Consider the following 23,964-nt stretch of genomic DNA (forward strand, 5'->3'; position numbering starts at 1 on the left):
TTTGACTTTATAATAATGGCCAGTCTTGCAGAAATAAAGTGGTATTAATATCTCAGTGTGGTTTGGATTTGCATTTCTCGGATGATTAGTGGTGTTGAGCATTTTTTCATGTTTGTTGGTCATTCGTATATCTTCTTTTTTTTTTATTTGAGATGGAGTTCTGCTCTTGTTGCCTAGGCTGGAGTGCAGTGGTGCGATCTCAGCTCACTGCAACCTCTGCCTCCCAGGTTCAAGCGATTCTCCTGCCTCAGCCTCCCGAGTAGCTGGGATTACAGCCATGCACCAACACACCCGGCTAATTTTGTATTTTTAGTAGAGATGGGGTTTCTCTATGTTGGTCAGGCTGGTCTCAAACTCTCAGCCTCAGGTGATCCGCCTGCCTTGGCCTCCCAAAGTGCTGGGATTAAAGGCATGAGCCAGCCTTTAATGGGATTAAAGATATGAGCGCCCGGCCGCATATCTTCTTTTGAGAAATGTCTATTCATGTCATTTGGCCACTTTTGGATGGGATTATTGGTTTTTTGTTTTTTGTGTGTGTGCTGATTTGTTTGAGTCCTTCTAGATTCTGGTTATGAGTCCTTTGTCAGTTGCATAGTTTGCAAATATTTCCTCCTATCCTGCGGGTTTTCTGTTTACTCTGATGATTATTTCTTTTGCTCTGCAGAAACTTTTTAGTTTAATTAGGGCTCCTTTATCTATTTTTGTTTTTGTTGCATTTGCTTTTGGGATCTTAGTCAGAAATCCTTTGCCCAGGCAAAGCCCTTGAATAGTTTTTCCTAGGTTTTCTTGTAGAATTTGTATGGTTTTAGGTCTAGATGTAAGTGTTTGATTCATCTTGAGTTGTTTTTTTAATATGGTGAGAGATACGGATCCAGTTTCATTATTCCACATGCGACTATCCAGTTTACCCAGCACCATTTATTGTATAAAGTGTCCTTTCCCCAGTTTATGCTTTTGTATGCTTTCTCAAAGATCAATTGGTTGTGGGTATCTGGCTTTATTTCTTTGTTCTCTCTTCTGTTCCACTGGTCTATGTGTCTATTTTTATAGCAGCACCATGCTGTTTTTGTTACTGTAGGCTTGTAGTATAATTTGAAGTCCAGTAATGTGATGCATCCAGATTTGTTCTTTTTGGTTAGAATTGCTTTGGGCATTGAGGCTTTTTGTGGGTTCCATATGAATTTTAGGATTTTTTTTTCTAATTCTGTAAAAAATGATGACAGTATTTTAATAGGAATTGCATTGAATCTGTAGATTGCTTTGGGCAGTATGATCATTTTCATGATATTGATTCTTCCACTGATTCATCCCATACTCATCAATCCATGAGTATGGGATGTATTTCCATTTGTTTCTGTCATCTATGATTTCTTTCAGCAGTGTTTTGTAGTTCTCCTTATAGAGATCTTTCACCTCCTTGGTTAAGTACGTTCCCAGGTATTTTATGTTATTTTTTGCAGCTGTTGTAAAAGGGGTTAATTTGATTCTCAGCCTGGTTGCTGCTGGCATGTAGCAGTGATACTAATTTATGTGCATTGATTTTGTAACCTGAGACTTTCCTGAACTCATATGTCAAATCTAGGAGTCTTTTGGAGGCGTCTTTAGGGTTTTCTAGGTATTTGATCCTATCATGGGCAAACAGACACACCGTGACTTCCTCTTTTTCAATTTGGATGCCCTTTCTTTCTTTCTCTTGCCTGATTGCTCTGGCTAGGACTTCCCTTGTCCATAGTTTCTGCCTCAGCAGAAAGAGGATCAGGAGGCCGGCCGTGCCCAGCACAATAGGGCGATTATGAGGCTCGGGGGACGCCCCGAGTGTGCAGAAGGCGGAGCTGGCTGCAGCCCAGGCTCCTTAGTGTGGAGAAGTGGAGGAGGCTGTGGCCCTGACTCAGGGGCCAGAACCCTCCTGCCTCCCCAGCAGCTTCCCAAACCCCGAAGTGGTTAGAGCGGGGCCTGGCCACCGGCTGCCGGGCTGCACGGGCAGGAGGGGCCAGGAAGGTCTTCCCCTTTGACCCTCACTGCTTCTCTCCCCAGGAAACCTGTGGTATCGCCAAGGGATCACGCCCAGCTACCCACAGGGCTCCAGCTGGGAGCATGTGTCCAACAACGTGTGCCGAGTGTCCGTGGGGCCCCTGGACCAGGTGGGGGTGCTCAGGGGGTATTGGGCACTTGGGGTGCTCTGGTTCCCTCTCTGGTCTCCCCCATCCCATGCCCAGCCGTCCCACTGCAGGTGGGGCTGAGGGCTTCATGGGGTCTGTGCTCCAGGTCTGGGTGATCGCCAACAAAGTGCAGGGCAGCCACAGCCTGAGCCGGGGGACAGTGTGTCATCGCACCGGCGTGCAGCCTCACGAGCCCAAGGGCCACGGCTGGGACTACGGCATCGGGGTGAGCGGGGCCCGCGGCCTTGGGCTGTGTTATCACCTTGTGCCTGCACTGGGCGCTGAAGACGGGACGACCACTGTGGGACCGTCCCCTGGGACCCGGTGTCTGGGTTGCAGGGAGGCCCCCAGGCAGAGCCCCTCCAGGATCCTCGAGTCCCCGAGTCCCCTGGTGACGCACCTCTCTCCTTCCAGGGAGGCTGGGACCATATCTCTGTCCGGGCCAATGCCACCAGGGCCCCCCGGAGCTCGTCCCAGGAGCAGGAGCCGAGTGCCCCACCAGAGGCCCATGGCCCCATCTGCTGCTAAGCACCCCCCCCCACACCTACATGCAGGGACGGTGCCCAGTTTGGGGGATCAAGGCTGAGCCATTCTTGTGCTGGAGTGTGCACCGTGGGAGCAATGTGGCCCAGGTGGACTCAGGAGGGAACCTGGCCCCAAGGCTGCGGCCACTTCAGAGGCACTGGCTGAGACGGCCCTGAAATGTGAAGCTCCGCGGACACTCCCGCACGTGTCCCCGTCTGCGAGGAGTCCCGGGGTGTGGGGCATGGGGTGGGGCTGCACCTCCCAGAGGCCCCTCCCACCCTTCCCTTCCCCTTTCCCTTCTGCCTTTCCAGGACTAGAACCGGGAACCTGGAGCCCTCCGGGAACGCCGGCCCTGGGGCAGCAGAGCCAGGATGGAGCCCTCCTGAGCTGGCATCTCAGACAGCACCCAGGCCCGCCACCCCTCACCAAGAGAGACGGCCATGGGGCTCAGGCCTCTTTACCATGTGCAGTGACCATTTCTCAGAGCAGGACTTGCAAAGAGGCTTTAATTTCAAAAGTGAAGGAAGGAGGCCGGGCGCCGTGGCTCACGCCTGTAATCCCAGCACTTTGGGAGGCTGAGGTGGGCAGATCACCTAGGTCAAGAGTTTCAAACCAGACTGGCCAACATGGTGAGACCCCGTCTCTACTAAAAATACAAAAAAAAAAAATTAGCTGGGCATGGTGGTGGGTGCCTGTAATCCCAGCTACTCGGGAGGCTGAGGCAGGAGAATCGTTTGAACCCGGGAGGCGGAGGCTGCAGTGAGCCGAGATCATGCCACTGCACTCCAGCCTGGGCGACAGAGACTCCATCTCAAAAAAAAAAAAAAAAGTGAAGGAAGGAGACAGCAGATTGGAAATAACACTGGAGTGGATGGGATGTCCTCTTCCCTGAGGGGGCCGGGGTACCAGACAGGAGGCTGGGAGAGGATGAGAGGCTGCCCCATGGCTGGAGGCAGCGTCCGTGTGTGCAGTCACCATCATCAACCCCCATTCGGCCCCTTCCCCAGATGCGCTGGTGACAGGGGCTTCTTGGATGTCAAATCATGTTGTAGGAGGGTGCAAACTGCAGGCTTCTGTGGGGAACAGTACTACTGTGTCCGTTGGCAGTGGCCATGGGACCCTCAGCTCATCCTGTACATGGAGCAGGGTGCACAGTCACCCTCCATCCTGTGGCGAGAGGCTGGCCCGGCCCGGCCAGGCGAGGCAGAAAGTGTCGGCCAAGTGGCCCCGACCCCATCCCGCAATCTCTCAGCTGCTTTTTATTACCTTTGTGCCCCATTTGGGAGTTTGCTTCCTCCACCTGGACACTTTGCCCGGGAGGTCATCAGAGCCCAACCCCAGGCTCTGCTCGGTTGGAGAGGGGATGACTTCACCACTACCTGACCTTCCTAGGGTACTGGTCTCACTGTCAGCTGGGGGTCCGTTGTGTGTATTTGTACAGTTTTGCTGTTTGGGGTTTGTCACCCAAAAGCTGATGCTGAGAAAGGCCTCCCTGGGGCCCCTCCCACGGGCATCTGAGAGACCTGGTGTTCCAGTGTTTCTGGAAGTGGGTCCCAGTGCCGCCGGCTGTGAAGCTCTCAGATCAATCACGGGAAGGGCCCGGCGGTGGCGGCCACCTGGAACCACCCTGTCCTGTCTGTTTACATTTCACTATCAGGTTTTCTCTGGGCATTACAATTTGTTCCCCTACAACAGTGACCTGTGCATTCTGCTGTGGCCTGCTGTGTCTGCAGGTGGCTCTCAGCAAGGTACGGGGAGGGCGTCACCCTGCAGAATGGCAGAGCGACGCATCCTCTCGCTGCTGAGCACCAACTGTTTACCTGCCCTGCATCACTTCCTCAGATACTTTACTCAATAAGCATTTCCCCTGGAGTGTCCGTGCCCTGGTGTTTTTTATCGATACGTTGATTAAAACGCGTGGTTCCCCGTGTGCCTGAAGCAGACATTGCTGTCAAATCTTTTATTTTTGTTTTATGACACAGCATCAATTTCATGAATACTTTGAAAGGGCCATTAGAAAAAATAAGAGCCAATTTGGGTCATTTGAGAAACATTTTCAGCACAATTACAGTGGGGGCACGGGCCGTTCGGCTCCAGCTGGGTTTTCCCAGATGCAACAATCGCGGTTCTGGCTTCTCCGCTGGTGGGGATGGGGATCGCGCCTTCGAAGCTCTCAGGGCGCCTGTCTGTCGGGGGGTGGGTGCGTCCACAGCCCCGGGGGATGGCACGTGGGGTAGCCCAGGAACGGCATGTGGGTCTCCGACCTGCTTGTGCAGGGACTTGAGGGACCTCATCCCGATGGCCGAGGCAGGGGCTCCCCACGGGATAAAAGGATCCGGCCTGGCCTTGGGGTCCAAGAGGAGGGCCAAGGGAGTGGACCTGGCCCCTGTCCTCTCTCCTCCTCGAAACACTGGACACCCCGAATCGGACTGTGGCTGCTGAGGATCCTGTGTGATGTGGCCGCAGGGCGTCCCCTCTGGCCTCAGGGGAAGAAGGACTGGGCGGCTCGGCCCAGGTCACCCTCTAGGAAGCAGAGGAGGTGCAGGTGCCAGTTCAGGGCAGAAAGAAAGAGCCAATGAGGCCATTGTCCTGAAGGCGGTGACCCCCAGGCACTCCTGCTGCCCCCCAGGAAGCCCTGGGCTGCGCTGGACACCGGGCCGAGTCTCCGTCTCCTGGACCGAGGCTCTTCTGGGCTTTCAGGCTCAGCTCGTCGGTCCATTCAGCAAGTTCAGGGGCAGACTGAGCCCTGCTCTGGCCATGGCTCAGCCGGAAACAAGAGCTGCCATGTTCGTAGCACCTGAGTACCCCCGCCAGGGAGGTCTCTGTCATCTCGTGTCCCTGCTGGGCAGGTGCCCCACAGCAGGGGAGCCCTGGGCTCTCTCTGTCCCAAGCTCCCAGCTGCATCCAACCTCAGCTCACAGTGGTGGATCACCCTGACCTTCCAGAGTGCCCCTCCCAAGGGGCAGACCCAGCGTCCTGGAGTCCCCACCCCGAGCTGTGCTGAAGGACAGCTGGGGCGGTAGGGCCAGGACCAGACCAGGCCTCTGATAAAGTCTCATCGAAATGAAACCAATGTGCCCGGGCCACCTTAAGGGGCCCTGACCAGGAAAGTTAGGCCTGAAGCTGCCAATGTCAGATCCTCAGGGTGTTACCTGTGTCCTTACATGGCTAGGCCTGACCCCAAGCGCCACGACCCCCAACTTGGGGAGGGCAAGGCCACCTGGTGGGGACGGGCCAGCCAGAGCCCTTGGTCTCAGCTGTGGCAGCCACATCCCTGGCCCGGCTTGGCCCTGAGGGCCTTTGGGACATCTCTGGGCAGAGGCATGAGGGAGGGGAGAGTCCAGTAGCCAAGTCCGGCAGAGCCAGTGGGGCAGGAACGCCCAGCAGAAGGAAGCTGGGCTTGGGGCAGCAGAGACGTGCCAAGCCACCAGGCCCGGCCATGAGGATGAAGCACCTGGGCGGGGGAAGGGACGTGCCTGCCACCCCAAGGCTCCACCAGGCAGAGAGACCCAACGGGCTGCCAACTCAAACCAGGACCCAAGCACGTCGTAATGTCCTACAGACAGCATGGTGCCAATTATATGATAACCCCACATCAGTGAGAATAAGTAATGGCGGTGGCAGGGACTGTGTGGGGGGCACATTTGCTCCCCACACAGGCCAGGGCTGAGCAGGAGGCCTCAGAGCCGCTCCTGGGGAGCAACCCAGGGCCTTGGGGCTTCTCTCCCATGCCCAGAAGGGCTGCACCAGGAACACCCAGCCCTGTCTCCTGCTCCAGCTCCACAGCACCCCTCACACCCTGCCCCAGACCCTCCACAACCAGGCACAGCCTGGAGTCAACACATCCAGGAGCCCCAACTCGGGAGGAGGGAGGAAGAGACTCCAGCCCCTCCCCACCATTCAACTTTTAAGGATGAATTGGAGGTCATCTGATTAGAGTTTCTGGCAGCTCCAATCATCACTGATTGGCCACTCCCCGAGCAGCCTTGGGCTCTACCGGGCTTGTCCCGGGCCTCAGTTTACCCCAAATGAGGATGCTGAGCCCAGGCCCCATGTAGCCCTATAACAAAGGTTGGAGAGGGGGTCCTTGCTGGGGCTTTGGCCTTGGAAAACCTGCAGGTAAACCTTTTCCTGGGATCTCCCCTTGCCCAGAAGTCAGGGTGAAGAGACGTTAGTTCCAAGGCTAAGGAGGCCTTTCAACTCGGGCTGAGACTGCCTGGCTCAATGAAAAATCAGGATCCAACTGGGCCCTACCTAGAGGTTTGGGCCTCACGCCGCTGTCCAGGGCCACAGCCGCAACTAGGCCACTCGCTGGTCCCCAGCGGGGCAGGAAAAATTGCTCCAGGGAAGTGGCTGAATGTTCGGGGGAAAATGGAACCGCTGAGGCCGTGTCCTTGTGGGGTGTCACCGCCCATCTGGGGCTTGTGGCTTGGAGGGACTGGGGCTGGGAGGAGCAGGCCAGGCAGCTGCGGCCACCGCCACCCCCACCCAGGACTGGGCGCTAGGTGCCCTCTCGGAAGCTGTGGATCTGCGTGGAGTACCTCTGCAGGTGGCCCTGGGGCTGGGCCTCCGTGGCCCCCAACGCACCCCCAGCCACCTGCTGCTGCTGCTGGTAGTGCTGGTAGAGCTTGGGGCCCGGCCCCTCCAGGCCCGGGAGGCGGCTGCTGGACATGGTCAGGATGGTGGCCGTCAGCGATTTGATGTAGTTCTTGGCCAGCGTGAGCGTCTCGATCTTGGAGAGCTTCTTGTCCGCGCGCACGTGGGGGATGACTTCACGCAGGGCCTGGAAGGCGTTATTTAGCTTGTGCATCCGCTGCCGCTCCCTCTCGTTGCTCTCCAGCCGCCGCTGGATGCTGCTGTCACGACGGCCACCGGGCCCGGAGGGTCCTGGCCGCCTGCGCCTGCCCTCGCCCGGAGCCCCTGCTGCGGCCCGGGCCGGCCGGCTCCGCAGACCCTTGGCCGGCTCTGGCCCCGGGTTCGGCAGGGACCCGTCGGGCGTCCCCTCCCCGGGGGTGGCCTCTGTGTCCTGCACCGGGGCCCGGCGCCGTGGGGGCCGGTTCTTGGTCTTCATGGCCCTGGACTGGCTGTCCTAGGAGGTGGCGGCAGGAAGGTGAGGCCCTTGGAGCTGAAATCCAGACCACAGGACACTCTGTGGTCACCCACATGGCCAGGGGACTCGCTGGGGTGCCGTCCCTGGCAGCTTCCTCCTTGCTGACAGCAATGGTACCAGGGGCAGGGGTTGGCGCTCTGCGACTGGAGGTCCTTCTGTTCACACGCTTAGCCCTGGGCTGACCCCACACACACCCATGCCCTTGCTTTACCTCAAACAGACCTCTGGAATCTGTCCCTGTCCCTGCGTCCCCCTTCCCCCAGGATGACTCACCCTGACCCCTAGATCTTCCTCTGGCTCATGCCCCTCACTGCCCCCAGAGTGCCTCCTGAGCTCGGTGACCTTTGACACTTTGCCTAGAATGCGTCCCCCACCCTAGCTTAGGGGGCGCCTCTGCCGGAGGCGGCACTGACTTCTTCATCCCGTGGGCGGGCAGTGACTCCAGCCACCAGGCTCTCACTGTCCTGCCCCGCTGGACGTGACACGTGCAGGGACAGCACTGGGGCCAGAACCGCTGCGGACATGGGGCAGCCGTGGAAGTCAGAGGTCGGCAATGGCCAGGGCCTGGCGGCAGCCCCCAATCCCACCACGTGGATGGGCCCCGTGGGGGCTCCAGACAGACCAGAAGTCCCCCACCCGGGTTTCCCCACAGCCCCCACAACCCCACCGCCAGGTCCTGCCCCTGGGTCCCCTCCCCGCGGCCCCACCCGAGTTCCCAGCTCCCGGGTTACCTGGGGATCCGCGGCCACACGCGCCGAGGCTGCCCACGGGGGACAAGGACACGTCGCTTTAGCCGCCCCGGGCGGGGCCGCGGACGCATGCAAATGAGCCCTCGGGGCGGGGCCGGGGCGGGGCCGGGGTCCGGGTGTCCCGGCGGGCGCTGGGCAGCAGTGGCGGCACCTGCGGGCGGGCGGGCGGGCGGCCGGCGCCTGGGGCTCCGGGACCAGGTGGCCGCGCAGCCCCGCCCCCAGCTTCCGCCCCGCCCCCAAGATAGAAAACCTCCCCCGCCCGCCTCTCCCCACCCTCCCCCGACAGCCCCCCACCCTCGTTCCCCCAGACAGCCTCCCCCACACGCCTCTCCCCATCCTCCCCCGACAGCCCCCCAACCGCCCCGAGATAGCTTCCCCCATTCGTCTCTCCCCATTCTCCCGCTACAGGCCCCCCAAGACAGCCTGCGCCCCCACCTCCCCTACTCCCGTCCCCCGACAGCCTCCCCACAACCTGCTTTTCCCCATCCTCCCCCTCAATTTCCACTCGCACCTTCCCCACCCGCCTACCCCATATCCGTGCCCGAGACAGCCTCCCCCCGCCCGCTTTCCCCGACCCTCCCCCTGACACAGCACCCCCGCATCCATGCCTCCCGCGATCCTCCTTGCCCGGCCTCTCCACTCGTGGCGGAGCCCGGGCCCATTCCGTCAATGGGAAACAGGTCTCTGGGAGCCGCCGGACGGAGGGGCAGCCCCGATTCAGGCTCAGCACACAGATCCCAAGTCCCAGGAGCACTCCGGGACGAGCCGCTCCGCGAAAACGCGGGCATCTGCCAGGGGATCCCCCGCCCCGCCGCCCGGGATATTTAGGGGAACCTGGGGCTCCTACGGGCTGGGGGCGGAGCCCGAGTTGGGGTGGGGGTGGGGGGCTCCTTGGGCAGGTGTGCAGTCCATGGGAACGCCTGTTTTTTTTTTTTGTTTTTTTTTTTTGTGAGACGGAGTTTCGCTCTTGCTGCCCAGGCTGGGGTGCAATGGAGCGAGATGATCTCGGCTCACGGCAACCTCTACCTCCCGGGTTCAAGCGATTCTCCTGCCTCAGCCTCCCGAGTAGCTGGGATTACAGGCATGCACCACCATGCCCGGCTAATTTTTGTATTTTTAGTAGAGACGGGGTTTCTCCACATTGGCTGGCCAGGCTGGTCTTGAACTCCTGACCTCAAGTGATCCACCCGCCTCGGCCTCCCAAAGTGCTGGGATTACATGCGTGAGCCACCACGCCCAGCCAAAGCAGCATCTTGCTCAGGGACTATTCGGGGCTGCTAGGGGTGCGGTGACTGCACGCTGCTAGGAGTGCGGTGAGTGTCACGCTGGCTGGCAGGCCTGGGCTCCACACTCATGGGTCTCGCTGCTCTGTCTCAGTACCTCTGAATGGGAACTCAGAGGGGCCATAGTGGGGCGGGGGGCGGGCACAGAAAGGCTAGCTTGGAGCCAAGGTTAGTTAGTTCTTCTCTTGGCCTAAAGCTCATTTGAGGCTGGGCCAAACGAGGTCCTTGGAAATGAAAATGCTTCCGAAATTCATGAGTGCAAAGGCATGGTTTATAGACAAGCTTCAAGGTGGCAGGAACACTAAACAGGTTTGGTTTTCCAGTGGTTATACAAAGCTTTATGTCCTCAGGAGTGCGGGGAGTTTAGGTCTGTCACACAAGCTCCAGAGGGACCAGGGCAGGGGCCTGGAACACAGGCTGTGGGCGCTCACAGCAGGGCAGGGCCAGGCCACCCACCCAGGTGGCCCTTGCACGGTGGACAAAACACAGAAGAAACGCGGCCAACAGAGTTTATAAATATATAACTATATTTATTTTGAATATTAAATAGTTTTTAAATTACAAGCAATTTATTGAATCACACTATGCATCAATATACAGTAAAAATCTTACAATTTAAAAATGTACACAATTTAAACTGAAAGTTCATTGACTGTTATATTGCCATGAACCTCTTCTGCCTGTGTTAAAGCACAGCAGGGAGGCCTGGTGGGTGTGACGGCCCCCTACGTCCTCCTCTGCAGACGGAATCCGACGGTGGATCCATACACCAACCCCATGATCAAGATCCCTCTCGGCCCACGTAGGCCTGAGCGCTTAACCAGCACGTGTCCACGCCGGTCAAACTGATCTTCACAGGCTATTGGTAATTCAACACTTTCAACGCATCTTTAAGAATTTCTTTATAGATGAAAGAGAATGTTCTTTGTTAATAAAGACTTGAGCCAACCCCATTGCTACTTAGGAATATTGTTTTGGAGATTTCCATCGGAAGTCACTGCGTATACCCATTCTTTTTTTAAGGCTACTTCCCATAAGGCTCATGTTTTGAAGCCACTCTAACAGAAGCCCAACCTTTGGCGTCTAACCCTTGGTTCACTTCTGAATTTTCAGATGATGGGCTGAGTCAAGGAAGAGCAGGCGCTGCCTTCCTTCCACCGGGGCCCTGGGGACAGACATGCAGTAGGTCCTTAACTCTACAAATACCCTATTTCGGGAAACAGGAATAAAAGGAGGGGTTTGGAAAGGACTTTTACAGCAGCAAGACAAATCAAGACTTTTCTTAGATAAACCCATTTCTATAGAAACGATCGAACCTGTACATTTAAAAATAGAACGAACGTTGTTTGCAATTCGGCTTGGTCGAGCTTTCTGCACCCTTACGGTGAATGGCTTCTCGTCCACACACACAGGCCAAGTCTCAGAAGGATTTGGGGAGCACTTTTTCTGGGTTGCCCTTTCTGGCTTATTGACAGGGTCATTCGAAAAGACAAATTCGCATCTAGCTAGTAAGGAAATGAAAACTAGATTATTTTTGTCACAGGATTTAAAATGTACAAACTCCACCAAAATACGACTAATTCAGATTGATTCTGGGTTGCTACCCCATAGAAGGCCAGAAAATATTCTAACCTTCCCCCACATTATCTAGAGAATGCCACTGATTTATTTCATCGCACAACTTATTAGAACAAGTACATTTTGAAAACCCACCACTGATAACCAACTTATTAGTTAAAAAATAACAAAACAAACAACAAAAACCTGAACTGAACACAGCACATGCTGACATTTCAAAAATGGGCTGCAATTTTTATTCTACTTAAATTTCCTGTGTATTGCTTGGATTTCAAAAAAACATGTTAACCCACGTGTTGATTATAAATATAAAATCTCGCCCCTCCATGCAACACCACACTAAGATCCACTACCCCCCAACTCAATGTATAAAATGCTTTTTTGGCAATTAATTATGAGTGACTCAAAATAAATAAAAATGGGAATTATGTTATGAAAAAAATTGTTTTTTTTTTTTGAGACAGGGTCTGGCTGTTACCCAGGCTAGAGTACAGTGGCATGGTCTCAGCTCACTGCAACACCCATCTCCTGGGCTCTAGCCATCCTCCCACCTCAGCCTCCCAGGCAGCTGGGACTACAGGTGCACACCACTATGTGCCCCAGCTAGTATATATATATATATATATATATATATATTTTGTATTTTTAGTAGAGACGAGGTTTCGCCATGTTGCCCAGGCTGGTCTTGAACTCCTGGGCTCAAAGTGATCCGTCCGCCTCGACCCCCCAATGTGTTGGCATTGCAGGCGTGAGCCACCGTGCCCGGCCAAAATCTTAATCCTAGTGGAAAACTGACAGCCCCAAAAGGTCAATAAATGTACTCAAGGCTGACACTGTATAAGAAGACGACAGATCCCATGATCTGCGTGACTTTGGTCATTAAATCTGAACTCCTTAAACCTGCAATTGAAAAAGTAGCATAATCACGTCTCATTTCTCCTCAGCCAAGACTAATCTTAGATGTAAAAACTGAGAAAACTCAGGAAGTCCCCACAGCAAGAATTCAGAGTCATGACAATTTTGGCAAAATCATCTTCTAATGCCCTGTTAATTTAAAAAAAAAAAAAAAAATTCGCGCATCCCGAGAGACAGTGGTGCTCCCCACACAGCCCAGGTGGGCACCGCGTCCACCCCATGCCTACACAGGAGGGGACTCTCTCCATCCTGAACTTCTTGCTTTGGAAAGTTATTGCTTAGTATAAAAAATGAGAGGAGTGGGGTGGAACTGGCAATGAAGGTCATTTGCTGCGCACTCTCTGGCAACGTCCGCCTGCATTTTGCACTAGGACCCAACTTCCTTCCGTGTACCCCAGGCGGCCCCTGCACGGGTCTGGAGAGCACCCCAGGTTGCGCTGGAATCTGGAAACATATCAGCACCGGAAAATATGTGGGGTGAAGGGTGAGTATGAGGGGACTGCAGGCCCGAGGACCCCCGAAGGAACGGCTGCCTCCCCAACACAGCACAGCCGCGCTGCACCAGCCACCGGGGACTTCCTTATGTCAGAGCAGAACTCAGGGAGGGAGGTGTGAGGTCGCCCATGACCACAGGGGCTCGTGCCGATGTGACGAAGCTACACTGGGAGCACTCGGGCCCTTTCAAAGCCAGAAGAGAACCTGGGGCTTAATGCAGAACGGAGGGTCCGTGAGATGAGTCCCGGGCCATGCAGGACCACCCAAGGCCCCGACCCGAACTATGTGTCGGCTGCTGATGCTCTGCCGTCGTCCCTTGTCCATCCCCCTTCACAGCTGCAGGATGTGGTGTTATCTCATCCCACACGGATAACCACAGACTGGCCAGGCCCAGCTGGACGTGACGTGGAGTGGCTGGGAGGAGAAGATTCGGCTGTGGAGGTTTTTTTAAAGCTCAAGTCCCCACCACCTGAAGTGTGCACACATCATCAAGTCGAACGGTCCCCCACGGCTGGTGTGCTCTGCGGAGATGAGTCTGCCTGAGTTCCCCGGCTTCTTGAAGGAAGGACTGATGGGAACACGGAAGCTTCCCAGCAGCCTGGCCTCCGAAAACCAGGCAGAAGAGCTGCGCGGAGGGAAGCGGTGCGGTACCCCGTGCAGGGTGCAGCTCTCTGGACCTGCCACGCCAGCACGTCCCCAGGGATGGGCCGGGTCCATCTGAGGTCTGCGGCCACAACCTGTCGGTTTTTACCAAAAGGGCTTTAAAAAATGGGATGTGGGGTGGGAGAATGACAAGGAGAGGCTGCAAGACCTCTCAGCTCCTCAGAGAGAAGCCTCATTTGCTGCGGCAAAGCCGCTTCATCAAGAAGAGACAAAAATGCATTCAATTCCATCAACAAAACAGTGGTATTTTGGACTCAATGAAAATATTTCCTATATGAACATAAAACACTAACATTCAGAATCATTTATCATTTATGAAAGAGTACCATATGTACAATCCCAACAATCCTAGACACAGTAGAACACTCAAAATATTTAAGCTTCACAAGTACCATGCAGCGCAAACTATAAAACAGAAAAAAAATCAAACTAGTGGCTAGCATCGGCTTGACCTGCCTCATTCTCCTCGAATAATTGAAGATCCTGTACAACAATGGAGACTCTCGGAACATTTATCCACAGTGCAATTACAGAAAGCAGTTCGTGATTTCTCTAGAAATAATAAATATGGCTCACTGGTGACCATTCCCCTCACATGTCCTCTGTGGTGCCCACACGTGTGCCGGGATGTGCAGGCGTGGACGCAGAGACGCCCCTGTGGAAAGCACACATGCGGTGCACACAGCTCCACACGCGCGCGCACATGGAGGCTGTGCCCCTGCCTCCCCCGACGGCCAGCGCATGAGCACTGCCTGGGAGGCCGCGGCCGCGGGCGCACGGGGCACTGAGGGACGCCGGCTCCTGGACATGGCCTCACTCCGCACCTGGGCTCCCGAGGGCCCCGCCTTGAACGCAGCTCAGAGCCGTCTCCCTCTTCACCTCTGGATTCTTCCTCCCAATCTCATGTCAGCAAATGGCGAGTGGATGTCGCTGCTCGGGCTGAGGGCGCAGGGGCGCCGCTCCAGGGGAGCAGCCTCGGACCCGAGCGTGCGCGCTGGCAGCCACCTAGTCCTTTTCTCCGTCTTCGCTGCTTCCTGTTGAGGAGAAAGGAAGCGAGACGACAAAGCTGGGTTTTTAAAATGATCAGACAGGCACGGCGTGGATGGCATGTGCGCTGCACCACAGGAACAGAAGCGGGTGTTTTGAGCCCAGCACCGCCTGAGCCGCCCTTCCTGTCCTTTCCTTCGGAAGCAGCCCCTGCCTGACTCTCCCACATCTGCTAGGCTCAAATGCCCGCTGGACGCTAAGGGTCAGGGTGCAGAAGTCGTCAGCTGGGATCCACACATCTGCCCCGACAGACTGGCAGATAGCAGGTGTTATCTAATCGGCACAAATGAAGCCTAGCGCCGAGGCAAATAAAGCCTCTTTGTATTCCATATTTATTATTTGATCTGTAAACTTCCAATCAAAAAATGAGCCTATTAACCTTTATCTTTCAATCTAGTGACAGGGAAAGAAGGCTCCCTGTGTTCAGATACCTCGACTTCAAACGGCCCCTGCCCATTCACCCCACCCCGCCCTCGGGAGCCACACCAGGACCAAGACTCAGCAGCAAAACCAACATTCCAGGGGCAGCACCAGAGGGCATGTGGGCTGGTCCCAAGTCCAGGGGTCAAGTGCTCTTACGAGCCTGCTGAAGAGCAGGTTCTCTCTGGGAAAGGAGGAGACAGAGTGCAGAGGGGGGACTATGCAGCCACAGGAGAAAAAGAGGAGATGGCGCGCAGCCTGGGCCTTCCTGGGACCCAGAGCCCCTCTGCCTCAGCCTGGCCCCACAGGGTGGCCGGTAACGAGCCTGAGAGTGACCACAACAGGCAGGGGGCGTGGCCCCGAGAGCACACTCAGGATGCTGGCAGTTTTATTTATTTATTTTAGAGACAGGGTCTTGCTCTGTCACCCATACTGGAGGGCAGTGGCACAGTCATAGGTCACTGTAGCCTTGAACTCCTGGGCTCAAGCATTCCTCCCACCTCAGCCTCCTGAGTAGCTGAAGTGCAGGTGCACACCACCACATCCAGCTAATTTTTTAGTTTTTATTTTTTGTAGAGATGGGGTCTCACTATGTTGCCCAGGCTGGTCTCACACTCCCAGGCTCAACTGATCCTCCCACCTCAGCCTCCTGAGTAGCTGGGATTACAGGCAGGAGTCACTGCACCCAGCTGATAATGGGAGTTTTATAAAAACGAGTTTGTAATCTACTCAGCAAATGTGAAGAAGACATGAGATTATCAGGCCTGCAAAACCACCGTCTCCCAGCTGCAGCGCCCCACCCCCGACCCTGCACTCCCAATCCCCAGCACGCGGCGCCTCTCACCGCCCTGCTCGATGTCCGAGTCGGTCAGGTGTGTGAGGGAAAAGCTGGCAATGTTGGCGGGAGAGATGGAGAACCGGGAGTAAGGCGCCGAGTGCGGCCAGCTCTGCTCCGTGCTCCGGGCCGGTGGCGGCGGAGAAAAGTACTTGGATGTTTGGAGAGAAGGCTTGGAGCTGAGCAGGTTACTTGTTGTCTTTGACATAAAAGGATCTGGGGAGAAGTCATCATCCCACTCAAAGCCGCCACCTAGAAATAAAAAATAAAACCCCACCCTTTTTATCACTGCGTGATGAGGGAGAGGGGGAGCCCCTGGGCAGGTGCGCCCTGCAGGTCGGAAGACACAGCCCAGCCCGGCTGGCAGATAGCAGTGCTGTGCCCATGTCAGGGGGCGTCATTAAAGCAACATGGGAAGTTACCCTCAAAAAGCCTTTACATTACTCAATTTTTCAGTTTCCTTTAAAACTAGTCAATGACGTGAAATACCTTCTTCGTCGGTGGAGCTTTCGGAGTTGATGCACCTGCTCAGGTAGGGAGAGCCTGAGGCCGGGGCTGGGCCGCTCAGGTCTGGGCCGCACGCCTCTCCTCCACAGGGCCCCAGCTCTTTGGTTGGGGTCTCCTGAAAAGTCAAACAGAAACTCCTGTCAGCAAAGGCCTGCTCACGGGAACCCCCCGTGTGACCGCTTCCCCACTGGCAGGCGCATCAGACTGATCGACTGAGAAGTAAGCGTCTCAAGACAAGGGCGGCTCTGGGCCTGGGAGGACGGACAGACACTAGGCCCTGTCTCTCCCTCTGCCTGCAGCTCTGACCTCGGGAGAGGCATGAAGCAGCTCTCTGAGGCTGCAGAGAAGCGCAGAGCAGCAGGCAGGCGGGGACGAGCGGCAGTGCTCAAGGTGCCACCCGCCAGCAACAAGTGTGTCGGCTTCTCCTCCACAATCCCCCGCCTGGACTCAGGTCAGCCCGGAATCCAAAGTGGGCACCACCCTGGACACAGTGCTCTGGGAGAAGCCCTTGGTTCTGGCTTCGGAGCAGGAAGGGGGTCTTCTGATGCTCAGAAAGAGAAGGGGGAATTCCAGCTTTCTTCTTTTCTCTGCTCTCTTGCTCTCCAGTCTCAAGCAATCCTGGGGCAACAGCTGCCTATAATCCTGAGGGCCATGAAGCCTCCTCTCCACTGGAGGACTGTGATCCCGAGCGGGAGGGGACCCTCGCTGGGTTTTTTTCCCTTCTGTCCTCCCACTGCTTGGCTCCAGATGCGCGTGCGATTGCAGGAAGTATGGCACATCGTGTAACTAAAGCCTCAACTTTCTAGCTAGGGGACCAGAAAGGAGAGGCCCAAAGAACTGCAAGTATCAGGGACATCACAGAAGAGGGAGGAGCTCAAAAAGGTGAACCGACGAGGCTGCTGGGGGGCTCCTGGGCTGTGTGTGGTAGATCTGACTCTGAACACACCCAAGCTTTGAAAATGAACCTCAGGGGAGACCGGGGTGGGGTGCGGGGCACACACGTGGGGCAGGTTCAAACAGCACAGCGAAGGCTTTGAAAGGGGAACTGGGAACTGACACTGAAACCACAGCCCACAGAAGGCTGCTTGGAACTTGTGGCCTGCACCCACCGGGTCAAGGCCTGCTAAGATAAAAATATCAACATGATTCACAGCATTTAAACATGGCACAGACTGCCTAACATGATAGGAGGATCCAAAAGCTAAAATTACTTCACATACAAAAAACCAGGAACACCTCAATTTACCTGGGAAAAGACAATCAACAGGTGCCAGTGTCACGGTACCACCGATGTTGGAATTATCTGAAAAAGGACTATTATAAAAATGCTCCTACAACTAAGGGGAAACACTCTTACCATGAACAGAAATAGGGAAAATCTTAGCAAAGGAACAGATGATAAGAAGAATGACAAAAAGCAAAACTCAGAAAAGTACAATAACCAAAATCTAGCAACTCAATGGATGGGCTCAACAGCATAATGGAGATGACGAAGGAAATCATCAGGGACCTTGAAGACAGAGCAACAGAAATCACCCAATCCAAACAAGAGCAAGGAAAAAAAAAAACCTGGAGGAAGAAAGGACCAGAGCCTCAGAACCTATGAGAGAATACACAGGGTCTCACCCTGGAGTCCCAGGAGGAGAGGAGACAGGGCGTGGGGCAGAAAAAGTACTAGAAAAAAAGAATGCCTGAAAACTTCTTAAATTTGGTGAAAGATACAAAACTACAGATTTAAGTTTAGCAAAACAAAAACGGGATAAATACAAAGAAATTGGGCCAGGTGGGGTGGCTCACATCTGTGATCCCAGCACTTTGGGTGGCTAAAGCAGGAGGATCCCTTGAGGCCAGGAGTTCAAAACCAGCCTGGGCAACACAGTGAGATGCTGTCTCTACAAACAATTTAAAAATTAGCTAGGCGTGGTGGTGCACACCTGTAGCCCCAGCTACTCAGGAGGCTGAGGAGGGAGGATCACTGGAGCCCAGGAGTTCAAGGGTGCAGTGACCTATGATCGTGCCACTGTACTCCAGCTAGGTGACAGAGCAAGACTCTGTCTCAAACAAAACAAAACAAAACACACACACGAAGAAATCCACCCTCAGATGCACCATAATCAAACTGCTGAAAGCTAAAGACAAAGATTTGAAAGCAGCCAGGGATAAAACATGTATTACAGCTTGAGCATCCCAAATCTGAAAACCAAAAATCCAAAATGCTCCAAAATCCAAAACCTTTTGAGCGCTGACATGACGCCCAAAGTGTTCACTGGAGCACTTGGGATTTCGAATTTCAGATTTGGGATGCTGAACTGGTGAGTATAATGCAAATATTCCAAAATCTGAAAAAATCAGAAATCTAAAATGCTTCCGGTCCTAAGCATTTCAGATAAGGGACGCTCCACTTGTACTTCTAGGAGAAGAATGATCTGAGTGACTGCAAATTTCTCATGAGAGACCGTGGAGGGTGGAAGGAAGGGATACATTTTTAAAATGCTGAAAGAAAACAATTATCAACACAGAATTCTACACTCAGAGAAAATAGGCTTCAGGAATGAGTGTGAAATAAAGACAGTCTTAGATGGAAAAAAAAACTAAGAGAATTTATTTAAAAATAAAAGGAATTCTGCAAAAAAATGGATTTTTAAAAAAAAGAGAGAAAAGAAAAGCTAGTTAAATTTCTTTAATTAGAAGGGAAAGGGTCCCAGAAGGAAACCTGGAACATCAATAATGAAAAAGAACAGAAGGACAAGAGGCCCTCCAGATCAGAGAGTTCCACATCCTCAGAGTCAACCAACCAGGACAGAAAACATTCAGAAACAACCACAAATAAGAAATAACAGTATAACAACAACAACAACAAAATAAATAATACAGTATAACAACTATTTTCATAGCATTTACAGTGTATGAGGCATTATAAGTAATCTAGAGATGACTGAAAGTCTGCAGGAGGATGTGTGTAGGTTATATGCAAATATGATGCCATTTCATATAAAGCACTTGGGCATCCTCTAATTATGGTATCCAAATTATGGAACCACCACTTCTTGGAAACCAAGGGACAACTCCAGAAACGATCTGAACAGAGATCACTGACAAGACCGCCCGTGCATAACCACACCTGTGCATACTAAGTCCTGTGGTTAGCCTTGCGGAACCCACATATACAAAAAGTCAGCCCTCCGTATCTATACACAGGTTCTACATCCCGAGAATACTGTGCTTTCGATCTGTTTTGGGTTGAAAAGAAGCCATGTATAAGTACACTCACACAGTTCAAACCCATGTTGTTCCAGGGCCAACTGTATAATACTATTCATTTCCTCTTGAGTTTCTTAGAATGTGTTTGATGACAAAGTCAAATGTGTTGCACTGTCTGAGAAGTTATCAGTGTACATGTATGCAACATAGAAGAGCATGTCAAGATGGGGACGGAGGGCAAAAGGCCTAAGTGACAGTAGGGTTTCCACATTCCATCTGAAATATGCAAATACAGATTCTAAGTAGATTGTGAGAAGTTTAATACATACATTGTAACCCCCAGAACAACCACTACAAAAACTACACAAAGAGAACAGTGTAAAAAAAAAAAAAAAGAAAAAGAAAAATGTAATACTAAAAATGTTCAATTTATTAAAAAGAGGAAGAATAGAAATAAAAATAGAACAAATAAAATGGTATACGTAAATCCAAAATATCAATAATTTTATTAAAGGTAAATGATCTAAACATACCATTAAAAGGCAGATTTTTCAGAACAGAGTTTTAAAAACCCCACCTAACTATAAGATCTGCAAGAAACTCATGTCAAATATAATGATACAGGTAGATTAAAAGTAAAAGGATGCAAAAGATACACCATGCGAACATTAACCAAAACAACGTGGCCAGGAGCAGTGGCTCACGCCTGTAATCCCAACACTTTCGAAGACCGAGGTGGGCGGATTGCTTGAGCTCAGGAGTTCGAGACCAGCCTGGCCAACATGGTGAAACCCCATCTCTACAAAAAATACAAAAATTAGCTGTGTGTGGTGGTGTGCACCCGTAGTCCCAGTTACTTGTGGGGCTGAGGCAGGAGGACTGCTTGAGCCCAGGAGCTCAAGGCTGCAGTGAGCCAAAATCACACCACTGCACTCCAGCCTGGGTGACAAAGTGAGACTGTCTCCGAAAAAAGAAAGAAAGCTGGAGCAGCTCTATAAGACAAAGGAATACGGAAGGACATTACGAAAGGATAAAAAGGTCAATTCAGCAAGAAGACATCATCATCCTCAATGTATATGCACCAACAGAGCTGCAAAATACAGGAAGCGAAAATGAACAGAAATGAAAAGAGAAATAGACAAATCTAAAAATCACAGCTGGAGACTTCAACAACCTCTCTCTGAGTAATAGAACAAGTATGCAGAAAAATCGGCAATGACAGAGAAGAACTAATACATCAACAAATTAAATCTGACATTTATAGAACGATCCACCCACCAAAACCAAAATACACACTCTTTCAGGTATACATGGAATAATTCACCAAGAAAGACCATATCCTGGCTCTAAGATAAACCTTAACAAATTTAAAAGCATTGAAACCATATTAAATATGTTCTCTGCCCGTAATGGAATTAGACTAAAATTTAATAACAAAGATACAATAAAATCTCCAACTCTTGGAAATTAAACAATATACTTATTAAACTATATTAACCAATTATTAGTAATTATTAATTATAACTAACATATTAAACTAAACTTGTTAATCTATGCTCCCAAGAGGAAGTCTTACAAAAAACTTTTTGATCTGAATGAAAATGAAAACTCACACATTAAAATTTGCTGGGTGCAGCTAAAGTAGTACATAAAGGGAAATTTATAGCATTAAATTATTAGAAAAGAAGAGGCCAGGTGCAGTGGCTCACGTCTATAATCCCAGCACTTCGGGAAGCCAAGGCAGGCAGATTCACCTGAGCTCAGGAATTCGAGACCAGCCTGGGCAACATGACGAAACAAAAAATACAAAAATTAGCCAGGCACAGTGGTGGGCGCCTGTGGTCCCAGCTACTTCAGGAGGCTGAGGCAGGAGAATCCCTTGAGCCTGGGAGGTGGAGGCTGCAGTGAGCAGAGATCGCACTACTGCACTACTACAGCCTGGGCGACAGAGCGAGACCCAGTCTCAAAAAAAGAGAAAAGAGGCCAGGCGCGGTAGCTCAGGCCTGTAATCCCAGCACTCTGGGAGGCCGAGGTGGGCAGATCATGAGGTCAAGAGACTGAGACCATCCTGGCCAACATGGTGAAACTTCGTCTCTACTAAAAATACAAAAATTAGCCAAGCGCGGTGGCACACGCCTGTAATGCTAGCTATTGAGGAGGTGGAGGCAGGAGAATTGCTTGAACCCAGGAGGCGGAGGTTGCAGTGAGCCGATATCACGCCACTGCCCTCCAACCTGGTGACAGAGTGAGACGTCTCAAAAAAAAAAAAAAAGAGAAAAGAAGTAAGGTCTCGAATTCTAAGCTTTTCTAGAAAAAGCAAAATAAATTCAAAGCAAGGAGAAGGAAGGAAATAATGAAGACAAAGCAGAAATCAACGAAATAGAAAAGAAAAAAAAATTCACGAAAACAAAAGCAATTTTTTGGAAAGATCAACAAATCTACATAATCTCTTCCAAACACTATCAGAGAAGGAAATACTTCCCAACTCATTTTATGAGACCAGCATTAATTACTCTGATAACAAAACCAAAGACAGTGCCAGCAAACAAACAAAACCCAAACCAACCAAAAAAACCTAGGTGGAGCCCACGAATGTTTATTCCTCAAAGGTGGAGAGCAGGAGCCTCTCAGACAGGGTCTCACTGTGCCGCCCCGGCTGCAGTGCAGTGACGCAATCATAGCTCACTGCACTCTCAAACTCCTGGGTTTAAGCGATCCTCCTGCCTCAGCCTCCTGAGCAGGTGAGACTATAGGTGCGGGCCACCACAACTGGCCAATTTTTTAAAAATTGGTTCTTATTATGCTGCCTAGACCAGTCTCACCTCCTGGCCTTAAGCGATCCTCCTGCCTCAGCTTTCCAAAATGTTAGGATTATGGGAATGAGCTACTGTGCCCAGCCTTCAGTGCTTGTTTACAGTATGACGGATCAGGCTGGAGGGAACCCTGTCGCACTAATTGCAAATAAGCATCATTACCCACTACTTTTGTCTCAAGAACACTGTGCACTGAGGAAGGACATCGCAAGTGCTAAAAGTCGAACGCAATGCCAGGCTGCAGATTGTAAAGGTGCATGCAAGAGGTGGCAGGGCTCAGTGGTGAAAAGTTCTGTGCTCGGTCCAGGAGACTTGGGTCAAGCCCTAGCACTGCTACTCACTGGGGCCAGACCCTGTGCAAAGTTTACCTACTCTGAGCCTCAGGGTCCTCTCCATGAAGATGGTGACAACCACCCCCACATGGGGAAGCAAAACAAGACTCAATGTATAATAAAGGTGCCGGCACCCACAGACTGTTCACCAGCCTTTACTACTTTACACGGTAAGTGCTGGTTAAGTATTTGCTGAACTGACAAATAGTAATATAACCAAGAAACAATGCTGCCCAATCCCATGAACACTCAGTTAAAAGTTTGGAGCCAAGATACTTCAACTGCTTAAAAACTACACAACTTCAAAACCAGCTCATTAAAAAAGAAAGCAGGAGTGGGAGGAAACTCTCAGTCCTCGGCCTGAACGCTTGGTGGCTGTCGCTTCAAGGCATGCTGCAAGAGACGCATAAGCAAACAAATTTCAGATCATCAGAAAGATCTTCCTCATTTTCTTCTGGCCCTGACCCACCTTCCGACTTTCTCCTTGACACTAACTTCCTTGTCAAAGCCTTGCGTCCATTAAGCATGTCTGGTATTTGATCTCTGTACCTTCCATCCCATAACTAGTGTGCCCTTGTCACAGATCTTCATCTTTTGCAATTCTGTCTTCTAAAGTCAGAAAAACGTAACATCCTCCACAAAGACTTGTGCAAGGGGCCCATACTCTGCGGCCCCAGGGAGTTTTCTCCACACGCTGCTTCCACTGGGACTGCGTCCCTCTCACTACTCCAGCTACCCCCAGGCTTTCAGGAAGCGGGGACAGCGTGCTCCCTAGCTCCTACCTGCACTGCTCACTGAGCACAGTTGACAGTTCCGTCCCACCTATACATTACCCCATCCATGGAGAAATGCAGCGATAATCCAAGTTCACAGAGACGGTGGAGAAAGGGCTATGTGTATGCATTGAAAACAAAACACAAACCCGAGGGGCCAGGTGATCCCTTCTCCCTTCCATTCTTACTAGAAAACAGCAGCGTGTTTTCTCAGGCTCCCTGAGCTCAGAGGCTCTTGAGTTCGAGATCTGCCTAGGAGCCACCTGGGGAATGAAAAGAGAAAGACGGCCTCCTGGCCCCTCACAGAATCAGGTTCAAGAGGTCAGGCTGAGCTCAGGAGGCTACTTTTTTTTTTTTTTTTTTTCTGAGACAGGTCTCACTCTGTCACCCAGGCTGGAGAGCAGTGGTGCAATCTTGGCTCACTGCAACCTCTGCCTCCCAGGTTCAAGCAATTCTCATGCCTCAGCCTCCCAAGTAGCTGGGACTGCAGTCTTGCCTAACGTGACTGGCTAATTTTTATATTTTTAGTAGAGATGGGGTTTCGCCATGTTGCCCAGGC

At 52.3% G+C, this 23,964-nt stretch overlaps 3 protein-coding genes across 9 annotated transcripts in view; 1 reads left to right on the forward strand and 2 right to left on the reverse strand.

Annotated features, from left to right (window-relative positions):
* TECPR1 (tectonin beta-propeller repeat containing 1) overlaps nucleotides 1–3,518 on the forward strand; it is a 36,517-nt gene extending 32,999 nt beyond the window's left edge. For 4 of the 6 annotated variants that reach the window (XM_055393181.2, XM_055393180.2, XM_063708636.1 and 1 more), the window contains 3 exons: nucleotides 2,035–2,141; nucleotides 2,266–2,385; nucleotides 2,574–3,518. In XM_055393181.2, the coding sequence (XP_055249156.1) occupies nucleotides 2,035–2,141; nucleotides 2,266–2,385; nucleotides 2,574–2,687 (341 nt within the window). In that variant the 3' untranslated portion in view covers nucleotides 2,688–3,518. The remainder of the gene's footprint in view (nucleotides 1–2,034; nucleotides 2,142–2,265; nucleotides 2,386–2,573) is intronic. The other 2 variants (XM_055393184.2, XM_055393183.2) reach the window with 1 other exon arrangement.
* A 1,173-nt stretch (nucleotides 3,519–4,691) lies between these two features.
* On the reverse strand, nucleotides 4,692–8,172 carry BHLHA15 (basic helix-loop-helix family member a15). Its single transcript, XM_031012867.3, has one exon. It carries the CDS (start codon nucleotides 7,753–7,755, stop codon nucleotides 7,186–7,188), a length of 570 nt encoding a protein of 189 aa, XP_030868727.1. The 5' UTR covers nucleotides 7,756–8,172; the 3' UTR covers nucleotides 4,692–7,185.
* Nucleotides 8,173–10,330: 2,158 nt separating this feature from the next.
* The window catches only part of LMTK2 (lemur tyrosine kinase 2), a 103,163-nt gene continuing 89,529 nt past the window's right edge, over nucleotides 10,331–23,964 (reverse strand). For both annotated transcript variants that reach the window (XM_004045809.5, XM_055393187.2), the window contains exons 12-14: nucleotides 16,269–16,401; nucleotides 15,789–16,031; nucleotides 10,331–14,511 (exon numbers count right to left, since the gene is read on the reverse strand). In XM_004045809.5, coding sequence (XP_004045857.4) covers nucleotides 14,483–14,511; nucleotides 15,789–16,031; nucleotides 16,269–16,401 — 405 coding nt within the window. In that variant the 3' untranslated portion in view covers nucleotides 10,331–14,482. The remainder of the gene's footprint in view (nucleotides 14,512–15,788; nucleotides 16,032–16,268; nucleotides 16,402–23,964) is intronic.

Source organism: Gorilla gorilla, chromosome 6 (assembly GCF_029281585.2).
Source record: "Gorilla gorilla gorilla isolate KB3781 chromosome 6, NHGRI_mGorGor1-v2.1_pri, whole genome shotgun sequence".
NCBI classification, from domain to species: Eukaryota; Metazoa; Chordata; class Mammalia; order Primates; family Hominidae; genus Gorilla; species Gorilla gorilla.

What these genes read in the sequence shown, in the direction of transcription:
- BHLHA15 (XM_031012867.3), bottom strand. Translation starts at nt 7,755, where the DNA reads ATGAAGACCAAGAACCGGCCCCCACGGCGCCGGGCCCCGGTGCAGGAC.